General features: G+C 34.6%; 1 protein-coding gene across 4 annotated transcripts in view; it reads right to left on the minus strand.

Moving 5' to 3' along the window:
* LOC150107481 (nucleolar transcription factor 1-A-like) overlaps positions 1-14,867 on the minus strand; it is a 554,391-nt gene that overhangs the window by 283,567 nt on the left and 255,957 nt on the right. For all 4 annotated transcript variants that reach the window (XM_090391894.1, XM_090391895.1, XM_090391896.1 and 1 more), the window contains exon 5: positions 190-345. In XM_090391894.1, the coding sequence (XP_090248020.1) occupies positions 190-345 (156 nt within the window). The remainder of the gene's footprint in view (positions 1-189; positions 346-14,867) is intronic.

A 14,867-nucleotide genomic window follows, 5' to 3' on the forward strand; every position in this document is an offset into this window, starting at 1 on the left:
TAAATTCCATTTCACTGTTACTCATGTTAGACAAGAGTTAGAATAATTTACTGGTGCTGCATAATAATAATAATAATAATAATAATATCATACTGATAGTTTTTCACAATCTATTTGCATATTCAAGGTACTCTAAATGGAAATTTATATAAAAGAGAGAGAGAGAGAGAGAGAAGAAAGTAAACATACTTTTTTCTTTTCAGGCATCTGCTGAAACTTTTGAGATAGTAGTTTTGCTAAATCAGTCATTGACATATCAGGATGTTCCCGGCTGTATTTCTCTCTTTTTTCTAAGAAATAGCGGAAATATGGAGTAAGAGGCTTCTTTGGCATCTCTGGATGTTTCTAAAAACAAAAACAATGATTAAATTAATAAGTCAACCAAAGGGAAAGTACTCTATGGTGTAGAGAAGCCCATGGGTTTTACTCAGTGGAAAAATAGAATATTAATATAGAATATACAATTCTATTTTTCTACTGAGGACATTTAAGTATCACAAAACATCAGTGTAAAATATTAAGATGACAATTTAAATTAATTTACTGGAGAAAGAGCATTTGAATTTTTAACTGAAGAAGAAGCACTTGACGACATTTACAACTGTGCTCAGGTGTTCTTTCTTCAGTTAAAAAGAAAAGTGTTTTTGGAAAGGCAACATAAGTGGGTTAAGATAAGTAAAAAAAAAAAAAAATACTAAAAGCATATTTTTAAAAATAAATAAATAAAAAGGCATGAAAACTAGAAACTACTAATGAAAAATATTTATACATAAAACATTGCAATACACACACACGCACAACAATTCAAATGCAGCTGAGAACTTAAATCATTATTATTATATGGGTATCTCCATGGAGTTGTAAGACTCATTGTGGGAAACCCATCTAACTTTTATACACATAATACCCATTGTTGGATCCTACTTCGTCTTAATCTATACTTTGGATCCGACATGATTACTATTACGATGTTCTTAACTAATTGATAAGTTGTAAGTTGATTTCTAATTCAAATATAAAGAAAATTTATATTTAAAGACTGTGCCACTTTATATCTGAATTAGTTCAAGAATTAAAGATAAAGATAAACCAATTCTCAACTATCCTTCCTTTATATGTTGTTATTATATATACTGGCCGAGAATATTTAACTTACTTAATTTACCCGCATTGATTCGAATATTTTATGAATGGTGCAGTAAAAGAGATTCAGGCAAAATACAACTTTAGATAAACAATATCACAAATATCACAGAATCATAAACTTTACACTATTTTTTTAAATTAAGGGGATATAAAATCCACATTGTTTTAAACCAAATAAGAAACTCAAAGATTGGAATCAGAGAGTTTCATGCCGAATATAGTAAACTATAAAGTATCAGCGATCACTAGCGTCAGCTAGTGATCGCTGATACTTTATAGTTTACTATATTCGGGGATATAAAATCCACATTGTTTTAAAACCAATATTTTATATCCCCTTAATTTAAAATATTGTTTATATCGCCGAAATGAAGCTTATTAGCTCTTTATATTTAAATAACTTAATGGTTGCACCTCTTTGGAAACTCGTATAGCAGAGTATATAAGTTCTTTTCGCTATACACTTTGGTATTATGGTCTAGCTACTCACTGATGAAGCCTCAAAAAAGGCTGAAACCGGTCTGGGTAGTGACCTCCCTCCATAATGTAATAACAGCATACATTTCCTAGGAAATGTGTTTTTACATTATGGGAAATACCTAAGAATAGCGATCTGAACTTTCCCCGCCTTTGCAATGAGTTGTCCGGTATTGTACTACGTACTAGGGTCACTTGCATTAGCTGACGCTAGTGATCGCCGATACCTTATAGTTTACTATATTCGGCACGAAACTCTCTGATTCCAATCTTTGAGTTTCTTATTCGGTTTTAAAACAATGTGGATTTTATATCGCCTTAATTTAAAATATTGTTTATATCGCTGAAATGAAGCTTATTAGTTCTTTATATTTAAGTAACAAACTTTATACTTAAATTCAAATCAGTAATTAAGATATCACAAACATTTTAACTCCTCAGATAACTTCAATCATTCAACTCATACAATGGTAAATCTGTTATCTCTATAATACAGTCTTCTTACAGTTCCTTAAGTCCCAAATACAACAAAAAATTGCAGTAATACCTCTTCACAAACAAACACTTTTAAATTTACACTTTAGCTAACTTCCTCAATAGTTACTGTTAGTATAAAGAAATTCTAGGATGAAACTCTCACACTTCTCTGTATAGGAATATTAACGGTTGGAATAATCTTACCGATAATCTTTTTTCTTCACCTACTTATACGTAAACACTTTTTTATAACTGTAAACACTTCAACAGTATACGGCACTCATTAAAATAATTCTTCTAAGCAATAACTGAATTAATCATTGGTCACAATACACATAAACAAACGTTGTTGCATAAAGTACTACTGATCACTCATGAAATAAGGCAACACACAATAATTCCTTAACTTGAGGTTTTATATGCACAGTTGTTCACTCTTCCGGCATTCAATTAATTCTTTAGACACTACAATTCTAAACACAGCTAACGGTAAATTTCAATTTTACAGCCTCTACTATTCTCTAGTTACTCGATGCTTTATTTCGAGATTCTGTGTGTCCTTGAAAGGTCAGCCCTGAACTTGAATCTCAACTCAAATACAAATATCGCTAGTCTATTTAGTAGTCACTCAGCTGTCTTCTGTAGCTATAATTATTATTCTACAATTTATTAGCTAACCGCCTCTCAACTAGTAGACTTTATTAGCTGCTTGAGTGACTTGCCGATTCGCTATTATCGCACTGTGATTCCCGAATGCTCCTTCTAACCTAATGCCAATCCTCTCCTTTTTCTCTCTCTTAATTCCCTAATAATTTCAGCGTTCATCGCTTATATATCCGTTTTTCCCGCCTAAATTATTCTCGTGATTTCTTTCTGAAACTCTTTTCAATAAACCTTCTCCTCACGTGGTGTTCCAAAAATGTGCTCGCTTACTTACATACGTTTCCATGACAACCAAGCAAAATATAGTAAAATTGAGGTATTGCATAACGCTAAACTTCTACAAATAGGAATAAATAAAGAATATTTATATTTCAATTAATGCGCAGTTAAATTATCAAATACAAGTTCTTATATTAATATAGCAATAAATAAAATAAACTTAATAATATTTAAATACAGTCTTATCACTATTAATACATATATCCTTCATTAAATAATTAAATATCAAATAAAGTTAAAGGTAGTTATATGAATATTAAATTATAAACAAGTGATTTACATTAAATAATTACAAGTTTAGCTTATGTGATGGAAGATCATGTTGGATTCTGAAACAAATAATAATTACTCCAATCTCTATATAATCAGAATCCAACAAAGGCTTACTCTTCCTTTGAAAAATTTTTCATTAAAGAAAAATTTTTCACACTAGGTCCTTTGATAGAGGAATCAGACTGCTCATTTCCTTTTTGAACTCTTAAACAATTCCTAGTTTGAATCAAGTCTAATTTGTGTTCATGTTTTATACATTTATTTCCTTTTGTATTTACTCTTTCATTTTTGCTACTCTCAACATAAGGAAACAATTGTTCTCTAAACTTATAGTGTGGTAATGTCCTCTCTGGGTAGAAGTTCAGTTCCTTGTCATTAACATCTAACCTAAGTTGTCTTCCATCTTGGTAATTCATTCTTTTTGTCTTCCTTCTGAGATCACTCAAACTCTTGTAATTCTTTCCTCTTCTTATATTTTCAGTTCTGATATGTAAAGCAGATATCTTAGTAAAATTAATTTTATCTGACATTTGATTCTCAGCACAAATTTCTTGCTCAGAATCAGACACTTCAAGTTTTGATGTCAAGTCAGTGTCAAGTTGAATAACAGGCTGATCAAGTATATAGTAGAGCTTGAATCCGTATCCTTCACAGTTGGTTTATCTACAGATGATTGCGCTTTATTAGGTCGGTCTTCTTCATTAGGTACACAAAATTTTCTTGTCAGTTGCCTTGTTCCTGTGCATTCAGACTTATTGTTTCTTTTAACATGTATTTTTCTATTCATTAGGGATATTTCACCTCTAGAAAAGTCACAAGAGAAGTGATGCTTCTCCATAAAATTTGTTCCTAATATTATGTGAGAGTCCAAGCTAGGAGAGAAAGGAACTATAAGTAGATCTTGATATACACACAGTTTGATGTCTGGTATATAAATTTTTGTGCGAACTTTCTCATATGCTGTAGATTTTGAATCAGAGAGAGTGGAAATTCTTACAGGTCTCCTTAAATTGGTAACATTTTCCCATAATTTATCTCTTAATTTTAGGAAATAATGCTTACTGATGGTTGAGGCATTACAACCTATATCAAATAGAATGTTACATTTATGACCTTTGACACATCCTGTAATCCTCATCATTGAACCCGGGGCAGAGCTGACTAATACCGGGTGCGTCCCCAGGTGGCAGATCGGGGAACAGCCTTCAGATATGGAGGCTAGCTGCGATATAAGCAGAGCAATCTGGCGAATAAGCAGCCGTGGACCAACAGCGACTGAGCTATCAGGGCGTGGGGGAGCAGAAGTGGCAACTCTGTCTCACTTAAAACCTCACAAAGCCCAATGACAACTCGGTGACATGGCGAGTAGTGCCGCCATTAAATAAGTACCTGCTGGGGTCACTGCCCCTGACATTGGGAAGCAGCATTGTCAGTACTGACACAAGGTTGAAGCCAAATGATGATGGAAAAGCTTGTGATCAGAGATTTGCAGATGGCAATATGATTATATTGTGTACGTCTGTAATACTGTGGAGCAGAAAGCAAACGGAGAAACTACTGCTCTACCTTATCTCCAGAACAACCACCATGGCGAGCAAACCCTTACAATTTGCCCCAAGTTCCCGGCGTCCCTTAAATGAGACAGGGGTGCGAAGAATCTCCGGGCTCAAAATGGTGTCCACTTTTAAAATTGCAACTTGGAATGTCAGAACTCTGTATGAAGCTGGCAAATTAAGAAATGCCACAAGAGAAATGAAGAGGCTGGGCATCCGGATTTTGGGAATTTGCGAGACAAGATGGCCAGGATCTGGAAAGTGTCAACAAGATAATACAACAATGTCAACAATGTATTACTGTGGGAATGATGAGAACAAACATCGACATGGTGTAGCTGTAATAGTAGATGAAGAAATCAATAAATCAGTACTAAATTGGATTCCATTTTCAGAAAGGATAATGCTGTTACAACTTAAGGGAAACCCCGCTAACATAAATATCATCCAAGCTTATGCACCCACAGCTGACAAAAGTGAAGAAGATGTTGAAGAGTTTTATGAACACCTAAAAGAGATTAAAAACCTAACAAAGAAACATGATATAAACACAGTGATGGGTGACTTCAATGCAAAAGTAGGAAGAGGGGGTGATGGAGAAATTGTTGGCGAACATGGCTTAGGCACCAGAAATGACAGAGGAGATCGCCTAGTCCAGTTCTGTCAGGAAGAAGATCTAACAATAGCAAATACCTGGTTTAAACTTCCACCCAGAAGACTGTACACTTGGAAATCGCCTCAAGATAACCAACATAACATTGTCCGAAATCAAATTGATTATATACTGATAAATAAAAGATTCCACAGTAGTATAAAGAGTGCAAAGACTTATCCTGGAGCAGATAACTCATCAGACCATCAGCTAAAAAATCACAAAAGAAGAAAAAGAAAATTAATGTAGAAAAACTGAAAGACCCGAACATAAATAAAAGTGCCAAGACACAGCTTAACTTGCGATTACAACAGATTAACATAGAAGAAAATAAAAGTGTGGAATCTCTTTGGAATAGCTTAAAGAATGCCATCGTAACAACAAGTATTGAAGAAGTAGGTTATGTGAATAATATAAAACAACAGGAATGGATGACAGATGAGATTCTTTCTTTTATTGATACAAGAAGAATGTACAAAAACAAAGACCTAGCCAGGTATACAGAAACACATAACATCATCAAGAAAAAAATAAAAGAAGCCAAGGAAAATTGGATGAAAAATTTATGTACTGAAATTGAAATGCTTCAGAAGAAACATGATAATTTCAATCTGTATAAGAAAATCAACAAAATTTCCGGAAAACTGAGGAAAAAGCAAATAGTGTCTCTAAGAGACGAAAATGGAAAAATAGTTCTAGAAGAAGAGAATAAAGCACAGATTTGGATAAAATATGTAACAGAACTTTTCAATGATACTAGACAGGAGCCTATAAATATAAAAGATAACATTCAAGGACCAGCAATCATGAAATGCGAAATAGAGAATGCTATACGAACAAGTAAAACGGGAAAAGCCAGTGGACCAGATGGTGTACAAACAGAATTTTTAAAATTAATAGAACCAGATAACATCAAACTTCTTGAAAAACTATTTAATGAAATATATGAAAGTGATGAATTTCCATCGGATTGGCTCAAATCTACATTTATCACTATCCCAAAGAAACCCAAAGCGAATTCCTGTGGTGACTTCCGACTTATTAGTCTAATGAGCCAAACATTAAAAATATTTTTGAAAGTAATTCAGAATCGCATTTATAGAAAAAGTGAAGAAACTCTAAGTGAAACACAATTCGGCTTTCGGAATGGTTTTGGTACTAGAGAGGTCCTTTTCTGCACCCAAATATTGATACAAAAATGCATAGAAAAACAGAAATCTGTCTTTATGTGTTTCATAGATTTTGAAAAAGCATTCGACAAAGTCAGACACACTAAATTAATAGAAGTCATTCAACAAACAAGGCTTGACGAACAAGACATAAGACTAATAACAAATCTGTATTGGAATCAGTCAGCTACCGTTCAATTAGACAACATTACCACTAGTGATATTAACATCAAAAGAGGAGTGAGACAAGGATGTGTGCTCTCACCACTCCTGTTCAACATATACGCAGAGGTAATCTTTAAAAAAGCATTGGAAGAATGCCCAGAGGGAATCACAATAAATGGAAAGATTGTTAACAACCTACGATATGCAGATGACACCGTGCTAATTGCAGATAACATTATGGATCTCCAAAAACTCATTGACATAGAAAGCCAAAGAATGGGAATAAATATAAACATCAACAAGACAAAATACATGCTCATCAGCAAACATCCAGCCTCATCAATGAAACTGACACTCAATGGGAAAAATATTGATCAAGTGTCAAGATATAAATATCTTGGTTGTTGGCTTAATGAACGGTGGGATCCAGAAATAGATATAAAGACAAGGATTGAAGTTGCACGGCAGTCCTTCATGAAAATGAGAACACTATTCTGCAATAAAGACCTAAACATGGAAGTCAGATGCCGAATGCTGAAATGTTAAGTGTGGTCTATTCTGCTCTATGGAGTTGAAACATGGACATTGAAGGCGACAACCATCAAGAAAATCGAAGCCTTTGAGATGTGGCTATACAGAAGAATGCTAAAGATATCATGGACAGAAAAAATTACCAATGAAGATGTCTTAAAATCCATTGGCAAAGCTAAACATCTTGTACAAATAATCAAGAAACGAAAAACATCATATCTTGGCCACATCATGAGAAACAGCAAATACCAACTTCTACAAACTATTTTGGTAGGAAGAATTGATGGCAAAGGAACTAGAGGAAGAAAAAGAATATCATGGTTTGACAACATCAAGACGTGGACAGGAAAGAGCAGTGCACAACTGCTCAGATTAGCACAAGACCGCAGTTTGTTCACCAAGATGGTCGCTGACCTTTGATAGAAGATAGCACAATAAGAAGAAGAAGATACACTCTGTGAGGAATATGTCCAAAACTAGAGTTCTATCTGCTGTCAGTGTAGTCTCTTTTATTAAAGTAGCAATTCCTAGCAATGTGACCAATCTTGTTGCAAATAAAACACTTAGGAGGATCTCCACCATCTGTGAGAATTTTTCTCCTTGTCTGAGGTTGAGAATCAATGGGAATTTGCTGTCTAACATTCTCCAGGGCTTCCACCACTCTATCCAATTTAGTCAAAATTGGTTTATTTTGCCTCTCAACTTCCAGTTTGACTACTTCGCTAACATAATCTGCTTTGGGATTGAAATTCTCTTGAAATCCTATAGTTATTTCTGTCAATTTTTTCATTACTTCATCTAACTTATTATTCACTGGCTGTTGCAACTTTTCTACCTCCTGGTGAACAAAGTCTTGTACTTCCTTGAATAACTTCTTGTTGGTTTGCTCATTTGTCTCACACATGCAGTTATAATTAATAGAATTCTCTTTAATAATTTTCTTTTCATCTTCTTTCCTTCTATTCTCTTTTGAGGATTTATTTACACCTAGGGAACAATCAGTTTTTTCTACTATGTTTACAATGCCTATATTGGATGAGGGACAAAGGTCTCCAATCATCTGTTCCTTTTCCTTGACAGCTACAAGGCATTCCTCTAGTGAGGTTATCTTCTTCTTGTAGGCTGTCTCCCTCAGTTCTTGCCTAACACCTTGTCTAAATTGTTGATAAACTGCCCAATCAAAATGAGGTTTGTCTTCATTGGATACATTTAAACTATTAGAGAGAGTTAGTAAACGATTGTAGAAATCAGCAACACTTTCTTTGTCCTTCTGTGTAATTCTCAGTAGTTTCCATAAAATTTGGTCCAACACTCCTCTGTTTACAAAATTGAGATAGTAAGGCTTCTTTAAATTTCTTGTACTCTCTAAGTATAGGAGATGAGAAAAAATATGTTTTAGCTTTACCAATTAGCTTGTTTCTAAGTAATATCCACAACTGAAAGTCCGTCCAACCTGCTGTTTCTCTGAGTTTCTCAATAAAAGTAAAAAATGATAACACATCATCAGAGTCTTCTCCTGAAAACTGGGGAACTACCTGTTGGGGATTCACACTTCTGAAAAATTCACTGTCTTCCATCTCTGAACTAGATGAAACTGCCATTTTAATTTTTATCAGCTTACAAACAAAAAAGAAATTCAGAATCCTAAATTAATTTCTCTGTTTGCCTGAATTTAGTTTACAACCAATTCACTTGATTCACTTAATTTATCTTTAAATTCCCCTTACTATTACAAATTTTAATACTTAATATTACAATCTTTGTTAGTGAATTCAAATCCTGCCAACTGCTGCGCCATTCATAAAATATTCGGACCAAAGCGGGTAAATTAAGTAAGTTAAATATTCTCGGCCAGTATATATAATAACAACATATAAAGGAAGGATAGTTGAGAGTTGGTTTATCTTTCAATTCTTGAACTAATTCAGATATAAAGTGGCGCAGTCTTTAAATATAAATTTTCTTTATATTTGAATTAGAAATCAACTTACAACTTATCAATTAGTTAAGAACATCGTAATAGTAATCATGTCGGATCCAAAGTATAGATTAAGATGAAGTAGGATCCAACAAATCAAAATCAAATCAAATGCAGCTGAGAACTTAAATCATTATTATTATATGGGTATCTCCATGGTGTTGTAACACTCATCGTGGGAAACCCATGCTAACGTTTATACACATAATACCCATCATACCTTTCCTTAAATTCATTCACTGTCAAGGAACTCACAACTAATTCTGATAATCCATTCCACTCATACATCACATTCCAAGCAAATAATGAAGTTAGCACACCCTTACATAATTTCCATGGGTGAATCCTAGTTCTCTCTCTATTCGTCAAGTACTGAAAGATTTCCTTTGTGTCAAATGTTACAATACCCCTTTAATAATTTATAAGTTTCTATCATACTCCCTCTTTTCCGCCTATTGACTAAACTTTGTAACCACACCATCAACTTGTTCTCATAGTGAGCATTCCACAAACCTATCACCAGCTTGGTCAGTCATCTCTGAATCCTCTCCACCACCACCACCACCTACTCCCCAAGAATCCCAGTTGACCAAATATGTGCACACTAGTGAAGATGCAATAGAACTATAGCCTTATAAAGAGAAAGAGAGAGAGGGAGAGAGAGAGAGAGAGATAATAACCACCCTATCTTTACTTGTACGTTTTTCAACATCCAAGTAATCCTTTGAGCTACTCTGCCAACTTTTGCTATATGCTCTCTGAACTTCAACTCTTTGTCCATTACCCCAAAGTCCCTACCCTCATCAATTTCCTGCAATTCCCATACCATCAGCGTAATACACAATATGTAACCTTTCTGATCTGAAGTGTATATAACCTTACATTCTGCAACAATAAATTGACAAGCATTATCATTCGTCCACAATGCCAATTTATTTAAATCATCATGCAGGATATCTATATCTCCTTTATCAACTGTTGCCCTCCCCAGTTTTACATCATCAGCAAACAACTGAACATCCCCTCCCACACTTATATCTTTTACTATATCACTGATATACAAATTAAAAAGTATTGGCCGTGGTGCAGAACCTTGAACACTCCACTAGCTACCCTCATTCTCCTAGATTCCACTCCACTATATACTACTCTCTGGCATCTGTCAGTCAGCCAAACCTCCAGAATGCCTTTTGAAAACTGCTTTAAAGTAGACAAGTTGTAGCAATAGCATGTAATTATGCAGAGAATGAGTATATTGACATATCTCATCTAAGGAATACAAAATACAGCAATCTGTTCTGCTTTAGTCTCTGATATTACAGTGTAGCATTCCTTGATTTCACAGCAAACAGGAAGCAAGAACCAAGTTTGCTATAAAATGTCTTGATTAGGAAAACCATGTTGATGATCTACAAACAAGTTTATGTGCAAATATAAAATGCAGCAACTTAATTTGAACACTGGGACAAACAACACAACACTAAACATCGATTCACAGATTTGATGGGAATCACAAAGTATCTGCACTTATAACGTAACATCCAGAAACATGAAATAATTTATAATTTTTAGCAAAAAATAAATCTGCTCCCACTAGCTATACATAAAACCATTTCTTCTTATGTTCTCCTTCCCTTGGCTCCTTCCTTGCAACTATGATGAAAAAGCTAAGGCTATAAGATAAATGTATTGTGTATCAACTAACTGTGTTTTGGTTTGTATTCTATTTATTTATTTAGTTATGTATGTGGGAGGGGGAAGGTGAGTTTCCATGAAGAAACCATTATAAGAGTAACTAATTTGCTTTCATCAAAAAATAAACTTTTCTTCCTATCCATTTTGAATAAGATATAGTAGATTAATACCAGATACCATTACTTCCAAAACATAAGTAAACATGCTTTAAAATGGGATTAAAGGGAAAATTATTGATTACAGAAATTTTGACCAGGTATTAAGGGCATCATCTTTGGTACAAACTAAACTGGAATACAAGCTAATGTCACAAAAAATTAAACAATGCTAATGTGATTCATAACTTATTTTAGCAGCATTATAACACCAAAATAGAACACTAAGTTATACAAGAACATTTACAAAGTAGCTTGTATTTCACTGGATTTCAAACTAGTGAAACAATCACATTACCATCCAAGTCCAACAATATGGAATTTTCAAAACATTAACTCACAGAGCCAACAAGGCTATTTGTTCTAATGATGAAGCCCTTTTAAAAGAACTATATTTGCTATACTTTCTTGACCAATAGCTACAGCTCCTATACAATAGATAAAATATTACAGGGCTGTGCTACTTCTCTTTCCAAAAATACACAAAATTAAAAAGCCATTCCTATTCCATACATCCAGGGTACATCTGAAAAGATAGCCCAAGTACTAATAAAATATAACATTCACACCCCATTCAAACCATGTGTCAAATTAGCAACTCTGATATCCTTTCATTGTGGAGTATATGCAGTGACTTGGCCTGCTATAGAAAGCAGGAAGATTTGAATGTTAAATTCACCTTGGACAATGTTGAAAGTTTCTTTTTGACTTGGTTAGACTATAATAAATTTAGTTTAATCCTTTATCCAATGTGAGCAAACAAAGTTCATCATCATCATCATCAAATTACTGCCATGTACCCTCAAAGGGTGTACAGGATATGACAGTACTACATGAAAAAATTACATCATTACTAACTTCCTATCTACAATTTTCCTCCAAATCAGTCTGTTACTCGTCAAGACTCCAACATTATCAGATCTTATATTTCTATCGTCTAAGGCACTTTGTACCGTATCAATCCACCTATATCTTGGTCTTCCTCTGGGTCGTTTTCCTGCCAACCTGGCAGAGAACACTTGTTTCGCTAATCTTTCCTCTCCCATTCTATTTAAGTGACCATACTATCTGAGATTAGCTCTGCTAACGCATTCCTGGATGCTGACAATGTCAAGTTCTTTCCTAATATCCTCATTTTTAATATGATATTGCCATTGATGCCATCTGTTCACGCCTCTAATGTTTCTCAGGACTCTCATATCTGCGGTCTCTAGTCTTTGGTCAAGTGTTTTACTTCTGACCCAGCTCTCAGATCCATAAGTTAAAATTGGTTTGAACACAGTCTTGTATACAGCTAATTTAGTGTTCCGACTAATTTCTTTCTTATTCCATATGAATTTATTCAATTGACTTCCCACCATACCAGCTTTGCTGATTCTGTTGTCTATTTCTATATTTAGTTTACCATCTTCAGTAAAAATTGTGCCTAAGTAGCTGAAATGTTTTACTTGTTCCACAGGTTCTCCATTCACAACACAGTTGACATTTTCAATGATTCTGCCTATTTTCATTGTCTTTGTCTTTTTATTGCTGACCTTCATACCATATCTGTTACAACAGCTATTCAATTTAGTCAGAGAATCTTGCAGACTTGTAGCGGATTTATTTAGAAGTATAACATCATCCGCATAAAGCAGAGCTGACATTAACATCTCCAATTTTGATATCAGGTTTAATACCACATTCCTTCATAATGTGATCCATATAGATAATGAATAACAGAGGGGATAATGTACATCCTTGTCTCACACCAGATTTAACATTAAACCATCTTCCTGTACTTCCTTCAATTCTAACTGCTGACTCACAACTCAAATAAAGACTAAGTATTGCTTGATATAATGCCCCATTGACACCATATAACTGCAGCGTATTGAATAGCTTCTCTCTTGGCACCTTGTCATATGCCTTTTCCAAATCGACAAAACTTAAATACAGATCTTTGTTATATTCCCATGCTTTCTCGACTATTTGTCGTAAAGTGAAGATCTGATCCTGACAGCCTCTATTTGGCCTGAATCCAGCTTGTTCTTCACCAAGCTTTTCTTCCACAATTCTTCTCAACCGTTTCTCAAGTATACTTGCATAGATCTTGCCAGGAACACTCAGTAGGGAAATACCTCTGTAATTCTCACATTCAGTTTTATTTCCCTTTTTATATATGGGTACTATGAGAGCTCTACTCCAATCATCGGGAATTCGTCCCTCTGTCGAGGCTTTCTGAACTATGCAGTGCAGCCACTGTAAGACTCTTATACCACCATACTTCAGCATTTCTGGTCGAATATCATCTACTCCTGCTGCCTTTCCACATTTCAAGCCTTTGATGGCTTTTTCTACTTCAAGTATGGATATGTATTCCTGACTGCGTGCCTGGTCAGTGTTTTTTATCACTGTGCTGTCATCACTGCTTGTTTCATTTAGCAGTTTTTCAAAGTAATTACTCCATACTTCAAGGATATCTTTTTCTGCTGTTTTCATGTCACCTTTATCATCTCTAACTCCTTTTACAGCACTCTTTCCTCCATTCCTAAGCTTCCTCAACAACCTCCAGAATATTTTGCCACCTTCTTGATATTTATTTTCTATATTCTTGCCAAAGTCCTCCCATGACTTTTGTTTAGCTAGTTTTACACACTGTTTAGCTTTCTTACATTTGTCTCTGTATTCTGTAAGAGTAAAAGCTGACTTATTTGCCAGGAACTTTTGATATGCTTTCTTCTTTTCCTTCACTGCCTCTTTAACTTCTTGTGTCCACCAGGGAGTTCTGATTTTTTTTATCTTTGCACACAACCTCACCACATGCCTCTCTGGCAGAATCAATCAATGTTTCCTTCAGAGTTTGCCACTGAATCTCCAAGGTTTGATTCCTGTTTTCAAACTCTTTCATTTTCTTTTCAATAATATTTCTGTATTTTAGTCTACAGTTTACATCTGAGAGCTGCTCAACTTTTATTCGCTTTAAAACTTTCTTACATGTTATTCTTTTCAATATGAAATTCAATTTTATCCTGCTCAAGACTAAATAGTGATCACTTCCAATTTCAAATCCTCTGTACACTCTGGTGTCCTGCACCAGGGAGAAAACATCACTATCAACAATAACATAGTCAATGAGACTTTTCTTATTCCTAGCCTCTTCTCTCCATGTGAATTTGTGCACATTTTTATGTTGGAACATGGTGTTAGTAATAACCAGTCCATGTCCTGAGCAGAAATCCAACAGATATTTGCCATTATTATTAGCTTTGCTCTTTTCTCCAAATTTTCCCAAAATATTTTTGTATGTCTCACAATCATTTCCTACTCTACTATTTAGATCCCCAACAAGGACCAACGTTTCCTTTTTCATTGTGTCAGTTGCTTTTTCTAAAGCTTCAAAAAATTCCTCCACTTCTACCTTAGTAGAGCCTTCTGTGGGACCATAGGCACAAATAAGTCTCATTGTCCAGTTCCCCATTCTCATATTTGCCCACATTACTCTACTTGAGACTGACTGCCATTCAAGAAGATTAGCCTCGTATTTTGTGTTGAATACTATGGCTACTCCTTCTTTTCCTCGATTGTTATTTTATTTTCAGGTTAGATATTTTTAGATATCCTTACCCCAGTCCTGAAGATATTTCTGAAAATATCTTCAGGACTGGGGTAAGG

Source organism: Typopeltis vanoorti, chromosome 4 (genome assembly GCF_054136105.1).
Source record: "Typopeltis vanoorti isolate ZY-2024b chromosome 4, IOZ_Tvanoo_1.0, whole genome shotgun sequence".
NCBI classification, from domain to species: Eukaryota; Metazoa; Arthropoda; class Arachnida; order Uropygi; family Thelyphonidae; genus Typopeltis; species Typopeltis vanoorti.